The 20944-nt window shown below is 41.8% G+C and overlaps 1 protein-coding gene across 4 annotated transcripts in view; it reads left to right on the forward strand.

Moving 5' to 3' along the window:
* LOC119853343 (WD repeat containing planar cell polarity effector) overlaps positions 1 to 20944 on the forward strand; it is a 256988-nt gene that overhangs the window by 173580 nt on the left and 62464 nt on the right. For all 4 annotated transcript variants that reach the window (XM_043512042.1, XM_038396310.2, XM_043512045.1 and 1 more), the window contains one exon: positions 19206 to 19308. In XM_043512042.1, coding sequence (XP_043367977.1) covers positions 19206 to 19308 — 103 coding nt within the window. The remainder of the gene's footprint in view (positions 1 to 19205; positions 19309 to 20944) is intronic.

The following is a 20944-nucleotide window of genomic DNA, read 5'->3' on the forward strand; positions in this document are numbered from 1 at the left end:
ATCACTTAAGATAAGCCATCACCAGCAGCGGGGGGGGGGGGGGGGGGGAGGAAAACCTTTCATGGTGACAAGCAAGGTAGGCTAATTCCAGCAGTTAACAAGAATATCAGAGGAACAGTGGGGGGTGGGGTGGGAGGGAGAAATACCATGGGGAAATAGTTTTACTTTGTGTAATGACTCATCCATTCCCAGTCTCTATTCAAGCCTAAGTTAATTGTATCCAGTTTGCAAATTAATTCCAATTCAGCAGTCTCTCGTTGGAGTCTGTTTTTGAAGCTTTTTTGTTGAAGTATAGCCACTCTTAGGTCTGTGATCGAGTGACCAGAGAGATTGAAGTGTTCTCCAACTGGTTTTTGAATGTTATAATTCTTGACGTCTGATTTGTGTCCATTCATTCTTTTACGTAGAGACTGTCCAGTTTGGCCAATGTACATGGCAGAGGGGCATTGCTGGCACATGATGGCATATATCACATTGGTAGATGCGCAGGTGAACGAGCCTCTGATAGTGTGGCTGATGTGATTAGGCCCTATGATGGTATCCCCTGAATAGATATGTGGACAGAGTTGGCAACGGGCTTTGTTGCAAGGATAGGTTCCTGGGTTAGTGGTTCTGTTGTGTGGTGTGTGGTTGCTGGTGAGTATTTGCTTCAGATTGGGGGGCTGTCTGTAAGCAAGGACTGGCCTGTCTCCCAAGATCTGTGAGAGTGATGGGTCGTCCTTCAGGATGGGTTGTAGATCCTTGATGATGCGTTGGAGAGGTTTTAGTTGGGGGCTGAAGGTGATGGCTAGTGGCGTTCTGTTGTTTTCTTTGTTGGGCCTGTCCTGTAGTAGGTGACTTCTGGGTACTCTTCTGGCTCTGTCAATTTGTTTCTTCACTTCAGCAGGTGGGTATTGTAGTTGTAGGAATGCATGATAGAGATCTTGTAGGTGTTTGTCTCTGTCTGAGGGGTTGGAGCAAATGCGGTTATATTGTAGCGCTTGGCTGTAGACAATGGATCGAGTGGTATGATCTGGATGAAAGCTAGAGGCATGTAGGTAGGAATAGCGGTCAGTAGGTTTCCGATATAGGGTGGTGTTTATGTGACCATCGCTTATTAGCACCGTAGTGTCCAGGAAGTGGATCTCTTGTGTGGACTGGTCCAGGCTGAGGTTGATGGTGGGATGGAAATTGTTGAAATCATGGTGGAATTCCTCAAGAGCTTCTTTTCTATGGGTCCAGATGATGAAGATGTCATCAATGTAGCGCAAGTAGAGTAGGGGCATTAGGGGACGAGAGCTGAGGAAGCGTTGTTCTAAGTCAGCCATAAAAATGTTGGCATATTGTGGGGCCATGCGGGTACCCATCGCAGTGCCGCTGACTTGAAGGTATACATTGTCACCAAATGTGAAATAGTTATGAGTGAGGACAAAGTCACAAAGTTCAGCCACCAGGTTAGCCGTGACAGTATCGGGGATACTGTTCCTGACGGCTTGTAGCCCATCTTTGTGTGGAATGTTGGTGTAGAGGGCTTCTACATCCATAGTGGCTCGGATGGTGTTTTTAGGAAGATCACCAATGGACTGTAGTTTCCTCAGGAAGTCAGTGGTGTCTCGAAGATAGCTGGGAGTGCTGGTAACGAAGGGCCTGAGGAGGGAGTCTACATAGCCAGACAATCCTGCTGTCAGGGTGCCAATGCCTGAGATGATGGGGCGTCCAGGATTTCCAGGTTTATGGATCTTGGGTAGCAGATAGAATACCCCAGGTCGGGGCTCTAGGGGTGTGTCTGTGCGGATTTGTTCTTGTGCTTTTTCAGGGAGTTTCTTGAGCAAATACTGTAGTTTCTTTTGGTAACTCTCAGTGGGATCAGAGGGTAATGGCTTGTAGAAAGTGGTGTTGGAGAGCTGCCTAGTAGCCTCTTGTTCATACTCCGACCTATTCATGATGACGACAGCACCTCCTTTGTCAGCCTTTTTGATTATGATGTCAGAGTTGTTTCTGAGGCTGTGGATGGCACTGTGTTCTGCATGGCTGAGGTTATGGGGTAAGCGATGCTGCTTTTCCACAATTTCAGCTCGTGCACGTCGGCGGAAGCACTCTATGTAGAAATCCAGGCTGCTGTTTCGACCTTCAGGAGGAGTCCACCCAGAATCCTTCTTTTTGTAGTGTTGGCAGGAAGGTCTCTGTGGGTTAATATGTTGGTCAGAGGTGTGTTGGAAATATTCCTTGAGTCTGAGACGTCGAAAATAGGATTCTAGGTCACCACAGAACTGTATCATGTTCGTGGGGGTGGAGGGGCAAAAGGAGAGGCCCCGAGATAGGACAGATTCTTCTGCTGGGCTAAGAGTATAGTTGGATAGAGATTGCTGTCTTTCATTATTTTTTAAATTAAAATGACTAAAATGGGATTGCTTCATAGGCACAGTGACTCTTTATGATATGATGTTATCTACCAAATGAAAGAACAATTTCAGAGTAATTGTAATAGTTCAACTATGCTTCAAAACAAGTTCCCACTGTCTTCTTGTAGCTGGTTCCAACATCCTGTTTAACTGCTGACTCATTGGGGGATGTTGTATGTAAAGGTACACTTGCATTTCATAGGACCATCTTGTTAGCTTGTAGCATAGCATAGTTTCACAATCTTCATACCAGGCCTGAAAAGCAAACTTAACTATGCGGTCACTAACATATGCTTCCATGATGTGTCTTTACTGTAACCTATCCCAATTGCATCATGTGACGTTTTCCAGGGAATGACACAAATCTGCCCAAGTGCTGAGTGCTCAGTTTTTGTAATTGTATCTCTAATTCAGCCTACAGATGTGTAAAATTTCATATCATCAGATTGCAGCTTCCTGTTGACAGCACTTCTGAAATGACTTAAAACCAAAAGTTATTCCAACTAAGATCAATATTAAATTAAGATAATTTTTCCCTCTTTTTCATGCCTGTTTCAGATCATTCATACAAATTAGATCCTTTTTTGGTGTTAATTCTGCCCACTTAACATCAAACCTAGCCCCTTTTGGGGTGAAGGATGGTCTGTCAACACAACACTGAAGACGTGTAGACCTCTAGCTATTTTAGAGACTGGAAGAATAGCAGAAAGTCTATTCTGAGCCTTTTGACAATTATTGAGAGCTGTCGTGGTAATGTTCTCTTCCCATACTTGCCCTGGGGAAGCTGCAGACACAATTCAATAGTAGTAGACAATATTACAATGGAGGGCTTAACTTTGCATTTCCCTCCTTTTGTTGGTCTAAATTAGACCCTCAGGGTAAATTTCTGCCCTGGCTTACACACAAAGTCAATGGCAATTTTAACCATGTCTGTGAAAGCTGAATTGGGCCCATGTTATTATTTGAGTATATTTGTAATGTGCTTTTGTTACATTTGTGCATTAGTGGCTCTGGTATCCCTTCCCCTTCCAAACCTATCCACTAGCTCCCTCTCCCCTTCCACGTCAAGTTGACGCTCTGCTCTCATCTTTTCTTTTTCTCTGTCTCATTCCCTCCAGCAATACCCTCCCCCATACCTGCTCTTTTGGGGCCTGATTCTGGTCTCACAGCTGTTTTACATGAGTGGAATGCTTTACATGTCCATGCAGTTACTCCTGGCTTACACCAGTGGGATCAAAATCCATCCTTTTATAATGTGTCTTTGCCTTCCCTGCAGTTCCTAGTGCCTAATATGCTTTCCCTAACCCTGTGCAGGAAGCAGGATCCTCCCTCTCTCTTTCAAATCCCCCATCAAAATACACCTCCCCAGTAAGCCTCTCATTGCTTATTCACCACTCAGTGACGTGAAAATGCTCATTTATAAAAAACAAACAAGCAATACTTACATTTAGGTAACAGTCATATGGCTGAAATTTTAAACATACAACATTTGGGAAATTCAAAGCCACGTATACCACAGAAATGATTATTTATTTGCATGGTAGTAATACGTGTAGGCTTCAGATCCATTGTGTTAGGCATAATACACAACATATATAACAAAGAGATGGTGCCTGCCCTGAAGCATTTACAATCTAAATATATACTTTTAAATGTATACCTTAATGCATACGGTATGTGCACCCTTCTCTTAAGCCTTTATAACAAACTATCTTGGGATTGTGAGATAGGATGAGAAAATTCAGTCCAAAAATCTATTTGTTTTCATAAAATTAAAAGTATCTGAAGACAGGGATTCTTGCTGAAAGTTTCTTCCTCAACTATCACTATAGCATCACTAACATGATGCTATAATAACACACATTCAGACACAGCTGTTTTGCTCTGCAACGCTCCTAGCACCATGTCACATACAAATCCATCAATTATATAAACTCCCACAAAGTTCAATAAAAAAAAAAAGTAAAATAGAAGAGGACATAATATATCATGAATAACGGTTACATTTATTGGACGATGACTGATCCAATCTGTGACAGAAAAGATCAAGCGATATAAGGGTTGTTAGCTTTATATCCTTTTGTAGTGTGTTCCAGCTCTCCGCTGCTGAAAATTCAAAAGGCCATCCGCTGTACTAAAGGTAGCAGAAACCCGAGGAAGCAACACATTAATAAAAGTGTCAGATCTTGGGTGAGACACTGATGAGGAAAGTGTAAGTAATTTCTGAAGAAATGTTGGAATTTTGCCCAGAAGTATCCTATAGACATATGCACAACAGTGTTTCAGATGACTTCTGCTCACTGAGGGCTAGTTCTGCATAAATTGCAAAGATAACATAAAAAGTAGCTCTTGGAACTAATCAAAATTGTTAAATGGTAAAAGCCAGCCATTTCAACATACTCTTGATAGCCAGCAGGAAAATCTATTTTCCTGATTGTTTCTGATAGGTAATGTGATCTTTGACGTGATAATCTCTTGGTTGATTATGTGAAAAAAATCTGTTACAATCGTGTTAAGAATTTTATTACATCATTTTGTTTTCATTCGTTGATGTACATAGTAAGGGAATCTGGGTTTTGGTTTCTCTTTTTTCCTCATTTCACTCTTTGGTTTTGGCGAATTTAGTGTTTTGTAACTTCCTAGTAAAATCCCATTTGGTAGGTTAATTTGAATATGAGGTGAAAGCCTGTGCTGTCCTATAGGCATAATTTGGAAAACATCAGGTGTAAATGGCTGAGAACTTTAAAAAGTAGAATGTTAACAGACCATGAATCTCAGTGATGATTGAATCAGGTGATGTGCTAAACAAAAAGAGCTTTCAGCTTACTTCTAGCACTTCCCAGTGCTACACCCAGACCCGACACACATTCTAGGTGTCAAAATGACACAGAGAGAGAGAGAGAGACAGACAATCCTGGACTCCCGTTATATAGATTGACTGCACACATTTGGGCAGAAATTGGTGGTTTAATTAGTAATGACAAGTTATATAAAATGTTTAAAAAAAAACTTAAAATAGCTTTTTTTAGGTTTCAGAGTATCAGCCATGTTAGTCTGTATCCGCAAAAAGAAAAGGAGTACTTGTGGCACCTTAGAGACTAACAAATTTATTTGAGCATAAGCTTTCGTGAGCTACAGCTCACTTCATCGGATGCATTCAGTGGAAAATACAATGGGGAGATTTATATACACAGAGAACATGAAACAATGGATGTTACCATACAGTGCATCCGATGAAGTGAGCTGTAGCTCACAAAAGCTTATGCTCAAATAAATGTGTTGGTCTCTAAGGTGCCACAAGTACTCCTTTTCTTTTTGTGAATACAGACTAACACGGCTGCTACTCTGAAAACTGTAACAAGAGTGATCAGGTAAAGTGAGCTATTACCAGCAGGAGGGGGAGGGAAGGGAGAGGGAACCTTTTGTAGTGATAATCAAGGTGGGCCATTTCCAGCAGTTGACAAGAATGTCTGAGGAAGGGTGGGGGAAATAAACATGGGGAAATAGTTTTACTCTGTGTAATGACCCATCCACTCCCAGTCTTTATTCAAGCCTAAGTTAATTGTATCCAGTTTGCAAATTACTTCCAATTCAGCAGTCTCTCCTTGGAGTCTGTTTTTGAAGTTTTTTTGCTGAAGGATAGCCAGTCTCAGGTCTGTAATCGAGTGACCAAAGAGATTGAAATGTTCTCCAACTGGTTTTTGAATGCTATAATTCTTTTCGTCTGATTTGTGTCCATTTATTCTTTTACGTAGAGACTGTCCAGTTTGGCCAATGACCATGGCAGAGGGGCATTGCTGGCACATGATGGCATATATTACATTGGTAGATGTGCAGGTGAATGAGCCTCTGATAGAGTGGCTAATGTGATTAGGCCCTATGATCATGTCCCCTGAATAGATATGTGGACACAGTTGGCAACGGGCTTTGTTGCAAAGATAGGTTCCTGGGTTAGTGGTTCTGTTGTGTGGTGTGTGGTTGCTGGTGAGTATTTGCTTCAGGTTGGGGGGCTGTCTGTAAGCAAGGACTGGCCTGTCTCCCAAGATCTGTGAGAGTGATGGGTCGTCCTTCAGGATAGATTGTAGATCCTTGATGGTGCATTGGAGAGGTTTTAGTTGGGGGCTGAAGGTGATGGCTAGTGGTGTTATTTTTTGCATCCAATGTTAAAGCACTCTGCATAACCACACAAAAAAGGCCACTTACCAGGCTGCTGTTCTATCTATCTGAGGTGCTTATAGGGTCCCAATTACTGTACTATCTGAGTGCCTTCACACAGGACCAAGAAGAAAATCCAAGAGCATGAATAGGGAGCAATACAGGCTGTAATTTACAGGTTTCAGAGTAGCAGCCGTGTTAGTCTGTATTCACAAAAAGAAAAAGAGTACTTGTGGCACCTTAGAGACTAACAAATTTATTTGAGCATAAGCTTTCGTGAGCTACAGCTCACTTCATCGAATGAAATGAGCTGTAGCTCACGAAAGCTTATGCTCAAATAAATTTGTTAGTCTCTAAGGTGCCACAAGTACTCTTTTTCTTTTTGTAATTTACAGTAAACAAAGTGCAAATTTCTGTTTGTTGAAAGTACATTTAAAGGAAATTTGTCATCCTCTGTAGTTGTTTTCCCCCCTAACTTTATTATTTTAAAAAAAAAATTACAATCGGTGTTGTTTTCAATTTAAACTAAAAACGAGAATCTCTAAACATAAAAGATATAAATGTTGTTATATACGTGGACAGACTCTGGCTACATATTCAAATATTTGTAAGCTCAGACTTGTTCCAGAGCCATCTGATTTTCAGCTATCTCGAGTAAGCTGACAGTATCAACTTTTAACTTTTTAATCTAGATAAAAATCATAATTTTTGTGACTCAGGCCCCTCTCTCCTGACAACCATGGCAGACCTACACACAGAGGATGTATAGTATTCGCTGCAAGCTCTTAACTGATTATTTTGCTCCAGGGCACTTGCACATTCTTGTTATATCACACCTTTGTTTGTGCTCAGAAACTGGTCCAAGCACATCCATACTTTTAGGATTCTGAAAGGCATCACCCTTTCATTCTGAGGACTCACTATTCTTCATTCCAAACCTTATCCTTTCCTCACTTGTTCTTTGGATGCTCGCAATCTGTCTATTATTTTATAGTTCTCAGAAGTGTGAGATGCACTTAACTGATAACCTACAAAGACATAGTCCCTGTCCTAATTGCGTACATTTGCTTACATTCTAATTTTTTGATGTGACAAAATGAGTAGGCGGGAGCAAACAGTAGGGAGGAGACATGGGAAAGAAGGACTAGGGTTAAAGCAATACAGTCATGTAGGTACCCAGTTTAGGGATGTGCACCTCTTGTGGTTCTCTTATACACAGAGTGCAGATGTGACTGAATGTTATTGACTTAATTATTGTGGACACCTGAGAAGAAGTGTATTCTCAGGAGGCATATAACGATGACGGCGAGTGGAGTTATGGATCACAGTAGGGAGGATAGTCCATGTGTTGGTTGCAGCATGAAAAAGGCATGGAGATGCATGTGGAAGAATCAGATTAACTGGAGTGTCAAGACTCACATCACTGGCATAAATGTAATAGATGACCAGATAGCAAGTGTGAAAAATCGGGACAAAGGTGGGGGAGTAATAGGCGCTTATATAAGACAAAGCCCTGAATATCGGGACCATCCCTATAAAATCCAGACATCTGGTCACTCTAAATGAGAGATTAGTTTGGATGAGCAAGAAGGAGCAAAGTTATGTAGATACTTGAATGTGAGAAATTTATATTTGATGTAATGGAGGAGAAGCTAGTGAAGTGATTCAAGGAGTGGGGTGATGTAATCAGAGTGACAGGCGAGCAATCTTTGTGGCCATATTTTGGATATACCTGTATAGGGCAACGTTGATAGTCAGGAAGACCAGAGACGAGATTCTGCAGTAATCAAGGCAAGCGATGATTGAGACATGGCTGAGTGTTATAGCTATTTAGACACAGAGGATGGGTGAGTCTTGAAGGTCTCATAGAGGAAGAAACAACATCTGGACACAGTCTTGGTGTGAGAGGAGAATAAAAGGGAGAAGACAAAAATGACGTTCAGATTCTGAGCCCAGGTGACAAAGAAGAGTGTAGTGTTATCACTAGTCATGGGGGAAGGAAGAAGAGGAGAGAATTTGGACAGAAAATCCTATTTTCTCTAGGTAAGATCATCATTTGAACCAGCAACCCATTGACTGAGAGTCTGAAAACTTGGTTATAATTAAATATATATATATAAATATAAATAATATATTTATAATATATAAGTATATGTATGTACAGAATTAGGGATTGTGGACTTTGGTTTCTATTTTTAATGATTTTAGTGTTTGGTTTTGGATATTTTAGTGTCTTGTAAATTCCTTTAAAAAAACAAAACAGGTTTTACAGGTTTATGAATCTCGGCTGCATACATCTGGGCGGAAATTGGTGGTTTCGTTAGCAGTAAAAATCACACAAACATTATTTTAAAAAAACAAAACAATCGTACATTTTAAGCAGTCTCATTTTATTGTTTACATCTTAAGTTTCAACACTGTAACCACCTAAACAAAATCTGCTCATCATGTGGCTACATGAACTGGAATGAAATTACAGAGAGCATGAACAGGAAGTAAATACGGATTGTAAATTTACAAGATGAAATTTCTGTTGAAAATCCCTTTAAGGGAATCTTGCCATTTTCAGTTTATTTTTAATAAAATTGCTCTCCACCTTACATTATTTAAAATGAATTATTGAAAATCTACAATCATTGTTATATTCAGTTTATATGAAAAACCAGAACCCCTAAACTTAATATATGGGGAAATTTTAAAGGCACAAAGGACAATTAGGCTCCCAACTCCCAAATCTCCCCCGTAATCTGTAGATGTGAGAGTAGATCCTAGCCATACATGCAAATTACTCATTCCAGAGCAATCTAATTTATAGCTGGTTTCAGAGTAGCAGTCGTGTTAGTCTGTATTCGCAAAAAGAAAAGGAGTACTTGTGGCACCTCAGAGACTAACAAATCTATTTGAGCATAAGCTTTCGTGAGCTACAGCTCACTTCATCGGATGTTGTCTTGAGTAAGCTGACAGTATCAACCTTTAGAGAGACAAGGGGAATGAGGTAATATCTTTTATTGGACCAACTTCTACTGGTGATAAAGACAAGCTTTTGAGCATACACAAAGCTCTTCTTCAGATCTTTAAACTTTTAAATCTTGAATAACATCGTAACTTTTGTGACTCAGGCTCCTCTACACAGAGGAAGTACAGTGTTTGCAGCAAGTGTCTAACTAATTACTTTGCCCCAAGACCCCACTTGCCACATTCTTGTTAAATCACACCTGTGTTTGGGCTCAGCAGATGGTCCAAAACCATCCAGACTTTGGGATTCTGAAAGCCAGCTCTCTTTCATTCTGAGGAACTGCAGTTCCTCCTCCTTTATCCATCCCCCTTCACTAGTGTTTTTTTCTGATGCTCATGGCTCTTCCGTTCATGTACTTTCATTTCAATACTATTGTTGGTGCCATTTGACATGGGGGAGACGATTGAGTATTTGACGAGCCATCTTTTCAAGCAGTTGTTCGTCTGTCCCTATATGCTTTAATGTTGACAAGCTAATGCAGAGCAAGCCAAAGACTCACAAGCATGGTAAGGGATACCCCTATGGAGACAAAGGGAGAAGATCTGTGAAACTGACAGTAACATACAGAGAAAGAGAGAGAGATTTTAATGAGGAAATACTGTTGTTAGGTGATATTTTGTTCCTTAAATCTTTTTTACAAAATTAGGAGGGAAATGTTTTTGGAGTATGGCTATTGTCTTTCCCCCTCTTTTTTCCTTTCTGTCATTCTCATATTTTTTTTCATGGTCTGTCTTCTGCTCCTCTGCCAGAACTGTTACCCTTCAGCTTGTGTCATTAGGGTTTTTGTCCACTAAATTGAGGTGTCAGAAAATCCAGATGTAGAAGGCTATTCTTACCAGAAGCTCTCTGAGTCTGGGAGATAGCCGTGGCTTTTTTACTTGGAGACATTGTCTCAAGGAAGTATTCCGTTCCCTTTACATTCCTGCATGCCGTTAGAGTGCAGAATAATGACCAAGAATAAAATATCTCTTTGGATTTTTTATCTTTAAGATAAAAGATAATGAGGAGGTGTTCTGCTTTTGCCAAATGTGTTCTCTGAGTAGCCTCTGCATATTCCTGCTCCTGGTTTGTGCCAGTGAGTGCAGCTCTGATGATGGGACCTTAGCTAGCAGTACCTGTTGGAGTGCTTCCCAACCTGGACCACCCCTCACTGTTCCTGAATATTTTATGGGCAAGGCTATGAAAGGGGACTTAGGCCTCTGGCCACTCCATTCCTTTCAGCCACCATCAGCAATGGACTTGGAACCTCTCTGGACCTTCAGTCCAAATTGTGTTTAAATAGAAGTGCTTTATGAAAATTTTAGCTTAGGTTTTAGATGGTTACAATTGCATATGGTTAGCGTTTACACTTTCAGATGGGTGCTTTTTACCACTTTTAAGTTCACTTTGGCATCCTTTTGAAGATTCCTATGTGGCAGATCCCCCCTTCCAAGGCACCTTTTGGTTCTCTGACCAAACTGCTGTCACTAATACTGTCCTTGCAGGACCATTGCTTTCACCTCTACCTTCCACACTAGATCCAAAACTGGAACCACTCCTGCAAGTGGAATTGGAGGTTCTTCCTGTGTCCTCAAGTCATCCACAATTTAAACAAGAGCAGGGGCGTGCCCAGAAATAAAAATGTGATGGCTTTTGGAATGGCACGTTCTGTGCCCCCACCATGGCCCGGGGCTTGAGGAGCTCGCTGTCCCCCGCAGTCCCAGGGCTGGAGAAGTTCGCTCTCCCCCCAGGGCCAGAGAAGCAGTCAGCTCCCTCTGGGGCCGGAGGAGCTTACTCGCACCACCGTGGCCGCGAGCCTAGAGGAGTTCTGTGCCCCTGCCAATTATTGGGGGGCGTGCCCCTGCTTGCCCCCCTTATGCACACCCTTGAACAAAAGACATTCAGAATCCCAACCATTTCTACTTTGTGGCCAGGATTATGAACCAGATCCAGTGGCTGAGTATTGGTCCAACTGGCATATGCATCCATAGCCAATATGGCCCTTTTGGCCAACTCCTTCAGACCTGGATCCATATCACATATTTTATTCTGATCAAATGCAACCCCCCGTGGGACCTCAGGGTTTAATTTCTAAGTATCTAAAGCTACCAGATTGATCTGTGAAACCCAGAAAAGGAACCCAGTCTCCTACTGTGATTGCTGATACAATATCAGAAGAAGAACATGACACAAGGGATGCAGGATGCAGATCCTGATTCTGACAACCAGACATCTCCCAGTCAGAACGTCTGAGTGTCTTCTGCATATTCTCCATCTGCAGGTGCAATTACATGCCAGGAATTAACAGAAAGGATGGCATCCACACTGAAGTTACCAACATCTGCCATAGAAGAAACCTCACACCCAGTGATTGACTTCTTTGGCTCTCATTCCTCCATCAGATTTTTTCTGCTTTTATTGGATGGGCTTTTACACCCAGCTAAGCTCATCTCATCTAATCCAGCCACTTTCCAGGCAACAAGCAGATAAATTCCCCAAGAGGGTTTTCATACCCATCCTGCTCCATACTTCCTGGTAGTAGAGGCAGCTATCTAAAGGTCAGAAAGGGGATTGATCCATTCTAGTCCCTCAGAGAAAGATGGAAAGAAAAATTCCCTCTTCCTCCATGTTAGGTTTAAGGTTAACAAACTATCAAGCTGTCATAGCTCACTTCCAATATCACCTTTGGGAAAAATTATTAATATCCTCCAAATTTGTTCCTGATGAGCATAGGAAGTTTGGCAAATGTGGTCATATTGGAAACTCAGCAAGTGGAAAATATGCCTTGAAGGTGATCTTTGAATCCTCAGATACTGTGGTCAGAGGTGTTGTGTCTGCCACTTCAGTGAGGAGTTTCAGAATGGTAGCCGAGTTAAGTCTGTATCAGCAAAAAGAATGAGGAGTACTTGTGGCACCGTAGAGACTAACAAATTTATTTGATCATAAGCTTTCGTGGGCTAAAACCCACTTCATCGGATGCATGCAGTGGAAAATACAGTAGGCAGATATATACATAGATAGATAGATACACACAGAGAATATGAAAAAATGGGTGTTGCCATACACATTATGATGAGAGTGGTCAATTAAGGTGAGCTATTATCAGCAGGAGAAAAAAACCTTTTATAGTGATAATCAGGATGGCCCATTTCCTACAGTTGACAAGAAGGTGTGAGTAACGGGGTGGGGGAGGGGGGGAATAAGCATGGGGAAATAGTTTTACTTTGTGTAATGGCCCATCCACACCCAGTCTTTATTCAAGTCTAATTTAATGGTGTCCAGTTTGCAAATTAATTCCAATTCAGTGTCTCTCCTTGGAGTCTGTTTTTGAAGTTTTTTTTGTTGAAGAATTGCCACTTTTAGGTCTGTAATCGAGTGACCAGAGAAATTGAAGTGTTCTCCAACTGGTTTTTGAATGTTATAATTCTTGACGTCTGATTTGTGTCCATTTATTCTTTTATGTAGAGACTGTCCGGTTTGGCCAATGTACATGGCAGAGGGGGATTGCTGGCACATGATGGCATATATCACATTGGTAGATGTGCAGGTGAATGAGCCTCTGATAGTGTGGCTGATGTGATTAGGTCCTATGATAGTGTCCCCTGAATAGATAAGTGGACAGAGTTGGCAATGGGCTTTGTTGCAAGGATAGGTTCCTGTGTTAGTGGTTCTGTTGTGTGGTGTGTGATTGCTGGTGAGTATTTGCTTCAGATTGGGGGGCTGTCTGTAAGCAAGGACTGGCCATGTGCCAGCAGTGCCCCTCTGCCATGTACATTGGCCAAACCGGACAGTCTCTACGTAAAAGAATAAATGGACACAAATCAGACATCAAGAATTATAACATTCAAAAACCAGTTGGAGAACACTTCAATCTTCCTGGTCACTCGATTACAGACCTATAAGTTGCAATATTGTGACAAAAAAACTTCAAAAACAGACTCCAATGAGAGACTGCTGAATTGGAATTAATTTGCAAACTGGACACCATTAAATTAGGCTTGAATAAAGACTGGGAGTGGATGGGTCATTACACAAAGTAAAACTATTTCCCCATGCTTATTTCCCCCCCACACACACACACTGTTACTCACACCTTCTTGTCAACTGTTGGAAACGGGCCATCCTGATTATCACTACAAAAGGTTTTTTTCCTGCTGCTGCTAATAGCTCACCTTAATTGATCCCTCTCATTATAGTGTGTATGGCAACACCCATTTTTTATGTTCTCTGTGTTGTGACAAAGCTCTATCCTTGTCTCCATGGGTCCCTCGTTTCCTGGCGGATTTCGCTAGCCTCAGAGGCTCACTGTGACCCTCCATGTAACCCTTCTTTCTCTAGAGACAAGGGTCACAGTCTAATGAGCCATTTTCATCATAAGCCAGCGAGGGAGGTGAGGAGAAGCTATCCTCCCTTGCACAGTCTCTGTTGTCTCCCAGTCTCAGTGATTAATCGGGGGGGGGGGGTAAAGGGTGGAGCCCGGGCCCGCCCTCTACTCCGGGCTCCAGCCCAGGGACCCTAATAGTATCAGCTATGGTAGCTGACCTTTTAGAAACATGACACATACAATTCCCTGGGCTACTTCCCCACAGCAGCCATCACTTCCTCAAGCTCTACTTCATCCTTACTTCAGGGCCTTCTTCCTTGTGCCTGATATGGTGTGTACTGCTCAATCTCTCCAACAGTGCAACTTCCTCCCACAGCTCCTGACATCCACCCCCCCACACCTGACTAACTGGGAGGCTTTTAACTAGTTTCAGTCAGTCCCTGATTAGCTTCAGGTGTCCCAATCAACCTAGCATTCTCCCTGCCTTCTGGAAAGTTCTTAATTGGCCCCAGGTGTCTTAATTGACCTGGAGCAGCTGCATTTAACTTATCCTGGTACCAGGAATTTGTTTAGCCTGGAGCTAATATAACTATCTCCCACTACTTTTCTATAGCCATCTGGCCTTGCCCCGTCACAGTATCTTCCTATTGTATTTTCCACTGCATGCATCTGATGAAGTGGGTTTTAGCCCACAAAAGCTTATGCTCATATAAATGTGTTATGGTGCCACAAGTACTCCTCGTTCTTTTTTCAGTGAGGTTTGCCTGTGTGACAGAGTGCTCACTTAGGTAATTGTGTAACAGGGACGATCACAGGCTTAATTGGGATCAATTAGCCTGTAATGGTGGGGATTGTTGACACTTGTGGGCAATGATCAGGCTAATGAGTTAATTTGCTCAACCAGGGGAAGATACGTAATTGGCGGGAACGGGAAGTAAAGAGGGGAGCTCAGAGAGTGAGCTAGGTGTGGCAGAGATAGTTGGGTGGAAGGCTCCTCCTGCTAGGTTCTGCAGTACCTGGAATCTGAGATTAAAGGTACACATGGCAGAAAGGAACAGACTGTGAATATGTTGTTAATAAGAGACCATACAAACGGGCCAGGCAGTGTGGCACACTGGGTAGCAAAGGGAGCACCTTGTGACAATTTGTCTTTAATTGTCAGGATTGCCACCAGAAACCAAAACAAAAGCTGAGGATCTCCCTTTTGAAGGAGAGGGTCTTTTCCGTATCAGAACCAAAGACTACTAGAAAGAATGACAGAGATTAGATATACTGCCAGGTCTCTGGGCATTTCTTAGCAACCAAGAAGAAAACCATGGATGTCCCCTCCAGATATCAAAGGCAACAGTACCCTTCCTCCTCTTCTTTTACACCTGATTTAGAGGAGACAATATTATCTGAAGTATCCAAGGAGATCCACAGCACTCTTCTCAACAAAGAAGTAATTTTAAATCAAGACCAGGAGGCAAACAACCTTCTGTAATGTCTTTAGGACCAAGCCCCAGGTCCCACATTTGACAGTTTTAAATTAGAATAATCCACAGTGGGTATCCAATACAGTTTGAGATTCTTCCCAATCCCCTACTCCCCTCCTTGTTCAGGGACCCCTCTCACAAGAGCCTGTTGAGATCAGACATTCTGGCTCTTCTCAAAATATTAGTGGTGGAGGAGGTCCAAATGGAATTCAGAAGAAAAGAGTTCTATTCAAGATGCTTCTTGATTCCCAAAAAAGATGGTGGCCTCTGACCAGTCATGGATCTAAGGAAACTAAATACCTTCATCAAGAAATTCCATCACAAATACCTCAGTTTTACAGTAGGAAACAACCATTATCAATACAAAGTCCTTCCCTTTGGCCTGTCTACCACCCCCAGGATATTCAAATTGCCTGTCAGTGGTAACAGCTTACTTGCAAAGGAAAGAGATGCATGTTTATCTTTACTTGGATAATAGCCTAATAAAAAAACGTAATCAGAAAATCATCTTTGCGAAGCCATTTTCTCATACTTGTATCCTTTTTGAAAATTTGAGGTTCCTGATAAACCAAAAGAAATCTGTTCTGGAAAGGACAAAATCAATACCCATCATCAGCTAAACAGAGCTCTTCTTCCTCAAGAAAGATTTCAAAAAATCCAAGCTGCTATACGCAGTCTACAAACTCAATAATCTCAGCAAGTAATATTCTACTTTTGATTAATGGGTCTTCTAATTACAACAACCTAAGTCACTCTATATGCTGATCTAAAGATGAGAACCCTTCAACACGGACTGTTCACCAACTACAGACAGAGCATAAACAGCATGTATCAGAAACTAATCATTCTGACAAAGGTGCTGCTATCATTACAGTGGTGAACTCAACCACAAAATGTGATCCAGGGTGTACAGTACACCACTCCAGCTCCATCAGTGACTGTCACTGTGGATACATCCATTGTAGGATGGGAGATCATTGCCACACCTTCAGTGCAAGAAGTCATTGACTCCCAAGACAAAAACCTTCTAGAATTCATTGGGTGTTAAAGGTTTTTCTACCTCTTGTTCAACACAAGATGTTCAAGGGGTCACAGACAGTACCACAGCAGTTTATTATATAAACAAGCAGGGAGGAGCCCACTCTCCCTGGCTCTGCAGGGAAGAGATATTATGCGAATGGTGCATTACTCATAGCGTATTTCTGATAGCAATATATATGCAGGAAAGAACAATGACCTAGTAGATCAACCCAGCAGGATCAACATGGATACACAAGAGTGGTCCCTGAAGACATCAGTAGCACAGGGAATCTCTGCACAGTGGGAACATCCAGCCATAGACCTATTAGCAACCAAATAAATATGAGGTGTCAGATGTTTGGTCTGAGGGTGGGGATCGACAATCGTTTGATCTCAGATGTATTTCTCCTACTATGGAATCAAGGTTTCTTGGGTACTCTCCTCCCATGCCCACCCCCTCTATGCTGAAGGTTATATACAAGATAAAGCTGGGCAATATTATTCTATTCACCAATAGTATTCTAATCACCCTGGTTTGTGCCAGGCAACAGGGTTCCCAATCCTGTTCCACCTGTTGACAGGGATCTTCAAGACCCTTCTGGTCTATCCAGATTTATTCACCCACCTGAACGGTTGAGTCTGTCACCCCAGACCCAAACTCTCTCCAGCTGACTGCGTGGGCGATAGGTTTCTAACTAACTTCAAGCTTTCATGTTCAGCTGATGCACAAACTATTTTAATTAATTCTAGGAAAGAATTGACTAGAAAATGGAGTGTGTTAAAATGTGTTCTCTATGTGGTCAGTTGAAAATAGCATACATCCTTCATCAGACTCAGTCCAAATCACACTTACTTTCAAAATTCCTGTTCTGTATTTATCCTCGATTAAATGCTGTTGATCAGACATATTGGTTTTCACACTCTGGTTAACAATAAGTCAATATTCACACATGAGTCAGTAAAGGGGTTTACCTATCAATCCCCCATGAAGGGTCTCCCTCCACTGAGGGATCTTAACTTGGTTTTCACACAATTAATGAAGCAACCTTATGAACCTCTGGGAGAATGTTATTTATTTCATCTTTCAATCTATCATCTTTTTTGCCCCAAACCTCTTGCCCATAGGGCTGAAGCCATGCTGCATACAACTAGAATGATTTTGAAGTAAACAGAGCTTTGGCTTACTCTTTAGATAGGACAAAGAACTTTAGATGCTCTCCTATTTTCCTGTGCAGAAAATAAAAAGGGGTAACCTGTTTCTTGACAATTGTTGTCTAGATGGATTAGACTCTTCATTCAGGAGACATATTTTTTTGGCTTCAATACCTCTTCCCCAGGGAACTAAGTCTCACACTTTACTAGGCTAAGGTGGCATCGTCTGCATATCTCAGACTTATGACAGTTATAGAGATCTGAAGAGCTGCTACTTGGAGGTTCATCCATCCTTTTCACAGAGCAGCATGCTTTGGATCATTCTAGCCTCTAGGTCAGATGTTCAGTTTGGCAGTGCAGTCCCACAGCTGCATTTTCATTAGAACGCCTCATCCCACCTTCCTTTGAGGGAGTACTGGTAACCAGTCTAGCATGAGTGGGAATGTACAGAAGCCACTCTGTGGTTACTTACTTGTAACAGAGGTTTTTCAAGATGGACTCTGCATGTTCACACTCCCCACCCATCTTCCCCTCTTTCTTGGAGTCCTAATTACAACACAGACTTGAGGAGGCAGTGGAAGGAGGTGAGGCAGTGAGAGCGCCACTTCCCCTTTTATAGCCTCACCCCTCAAACACTCTGAAACAGTGAGGGTAGGGACAGGAGGCGGCATGTGGGCCCTCCAGTGGGCGTGGCTAGCTAAGGTTCCACCATCAGAGCTGCACCAGCTGGCACATCCCATGAGAGTGACTAGGCAGACTCCACCACGTAGAAACTCAGTTACAAGGAAGAACTCTTCATTTACTGCAGTAAGCAAAACTGTGCCTGACTGTTGGTGCACATCCATGTCAGAGAGGCATTACCCTCAAAGGTTAGACCATCGAAACAGATCCCTCTTCCCTTAAGGATAGATGGACACTGACCTCAAATTACAGAAGGCAACGATGGACCTGTGACATGGGAATAATATACAGCTCTCTGATCCAGAGTGTGGCCACCTATATGAGCTTAGCCTACAGTAATCTACCATTAAACCCATGGTTGTCATAGTGCCCATGAAATCCTGAGTTGACTCAGAAATCTCATCATCTGTTTGAATGTTCAAGTCACTGAGCACTGTCTCAGTACCATACATCCAGTATCGTTGCAGTGAGAAATCCTCATCACCTCACAGAAAGAATTTACAGTGCAATAGGACAGTCATTACACTGAAACCTATTCCAGCATCATTCTCATACCAAATGGAAATGCTGCATCACAAACATTAGCATTAGATCAGGAGTCATCCTGCGCTTTTGGTTAGATGTAAACAACATGGCCTCACAAACAAGATAGGCAAGCCACCTGCCAGCCAATCCCACTTCGGCTCATGTTGAGGCAGCTAGAGTCAGCTGCACCAGTCTCATAAGCATCCGGCTAAAGTTTCAGTTATACATGCAAAGTCGTCAGCCTCATTTTTATCCGTTCATGGATGGTCAGTGTTTTATGTATTAACCAGAGACTTTTCTTTCCACAACATGAGTAGGGTTAATAAATTTGCGTAGGGAAAGAATAGTACAAAGAAAATTAAAATATAACAGTAGGTTCATCTGTTCCATTTGTGTTTGCAATCTAAGGAAGAAAAGAGCCTCTTTCTTTCAAATTCTCCTTTGTTACTTGTCTGATTCATTTTAGATTAATCTTTTATTTTGCTTTATTTCCAAAGGACATCCATTACCTTGCAGTAGATAAGGGTGAATTGGCACTAGCTGAAGTGGCAAAGAAAAAGGCTAATGACATTGATGCAGAATCAATAACTACTGGAGTTGGTAAGAATTAATGCTGTTTTTAAAAAGCCCTTTTTGTTTTAATCAATACTTGTTCTGCATCGTCACGATGTTATACTTGTAGGGGGTTATTGGTTAATTTGAATTGTTTTCTTGGAAAAGAAGGTGGTGTCTTTATTTGAGGGGAAGGAGGTAAGCTTATGAAAACAGCATTGCTTTGCCTTTGGGTATAGAAATGAGAATTGTGTCAATGTGTGGGCTGCAAAGCAAAAGAGAGTAAATCTCCACAGTTTTATAGAAAATATGAAAAAGGGTTAATGAATTCCATGCACTTTGTAATGAGATTAAGTGCGAAGGGTCCTGATCCTAAAATCCTCATTCACACAAGTAAACTTTATTTATTAAGGACCAGGTTGTGGAAACCTTACTCACCTGGCTGAGCATTTACTCACACAAGTAGTCCTGGTCAAGATAATGGGATTCACTTTGTGAGGCCTCTGGAAGTACTCAGTTGAGGTAAATGCTCTCCAGTCTGAGCAAAGGCTTCACCATCCGGCTCTAAAGTAGGTCTGTTGCAGTCAATGGGACTTGGTATTTGAGTAAGAAATATCTATGTGAGCAAAGATTGTGGCACTGTGCCCATAGCTGGGTCAGTAACTTGGCAGGTTGGGCAAAACAACTTGCACTTCTTTTCCATCCGCAAAGTAGAAGTTTGATCATTTCTTGTGTTTTCACTTAATCTCTTTAAAGAGAAGCGTAAAGATATGCAAAAAAGAAAAGGAGTACTTGTGGCACCTTAGAGACTAACAAATTTATTTGAGCATAAGCTGTCGTGAGTGAGCTGTAGTGAGCTGTAGCTCACGACAGCTTATGCTCAAATAAATTTGTTAGTCTCTAAGGTGCCACAAGTACTCCTTTTCTTTTTGCGAATACAGACTAACACGGCTGCTACTCTGAAACCCGTAAAGATATGGAGACTGTTCTGTTTCTTTAAATTTGTAGCAGGAATCAGAGGGCGGGGAAGTCAGGAGAAGGTTCCAGGCAAGAGCCCTATGTAAGAGAGAAAGAAAGAGCATAGTAGCCAGTGGTGGGCAACCTGCGGCCCATCAGGGTAATCCACTGGCAGGCCGCAAGACAGTTTGTTTACATTGACCATCCACAGGCACGGCCATCCGCAGCTCCTAGTGGCCACAGTTCGCTGAAAGAAAATTTGTGTGAACTTGGGTTAGGCAAGTTTTTTTAGGGCCAGATTGTCAAAAATAGAAGATTATAACTGTGAGTTTACATTTGTACATATCTGATTATGAATGCAAATGCCAATGTATATGTGCAAGTTAAGTATTTTTGTGTGCATGTTGCTAGTTCAGCGCCTAATGGTCTATGTGTGCTTGTAAAAAATCTGACTTGTATGGGCACATAGCATATTTGCAAGTAAGAGTTAGTCAGGCACACATGTATATATGCAGTTGTACACACTTAATGCTACAAGTTTAGCCCTTAATCTCGCTGAGTCTGTTTCATTATCTGTAAAACAGAAATACTAATACTTAGAGATTTTATGAGGTTAAATTAATGCTTTTAAAGTGTATGAAAAATCTTGCATGGAAAGATCTCTGTAACTGCTCTCTCTGTAACTGCTAATTATTATTATTATTATTTTAAAGTAAACTCCTTCATT

Source organism: Dermochelys coriacea, chromosome 3 (genome assembly GCF_009764565.3).
Source record: "Dermochelys coriacea isolate rDerCor1 chromosome 3, rDerCor1.pri.v4, whole genome shotgun sequence".
Lineage (NCBI taxonomy): Eukaryota > Metazoa > Chordata > Testudines > Dermochelyidae > Dermochelys > Dermochelys coriacea.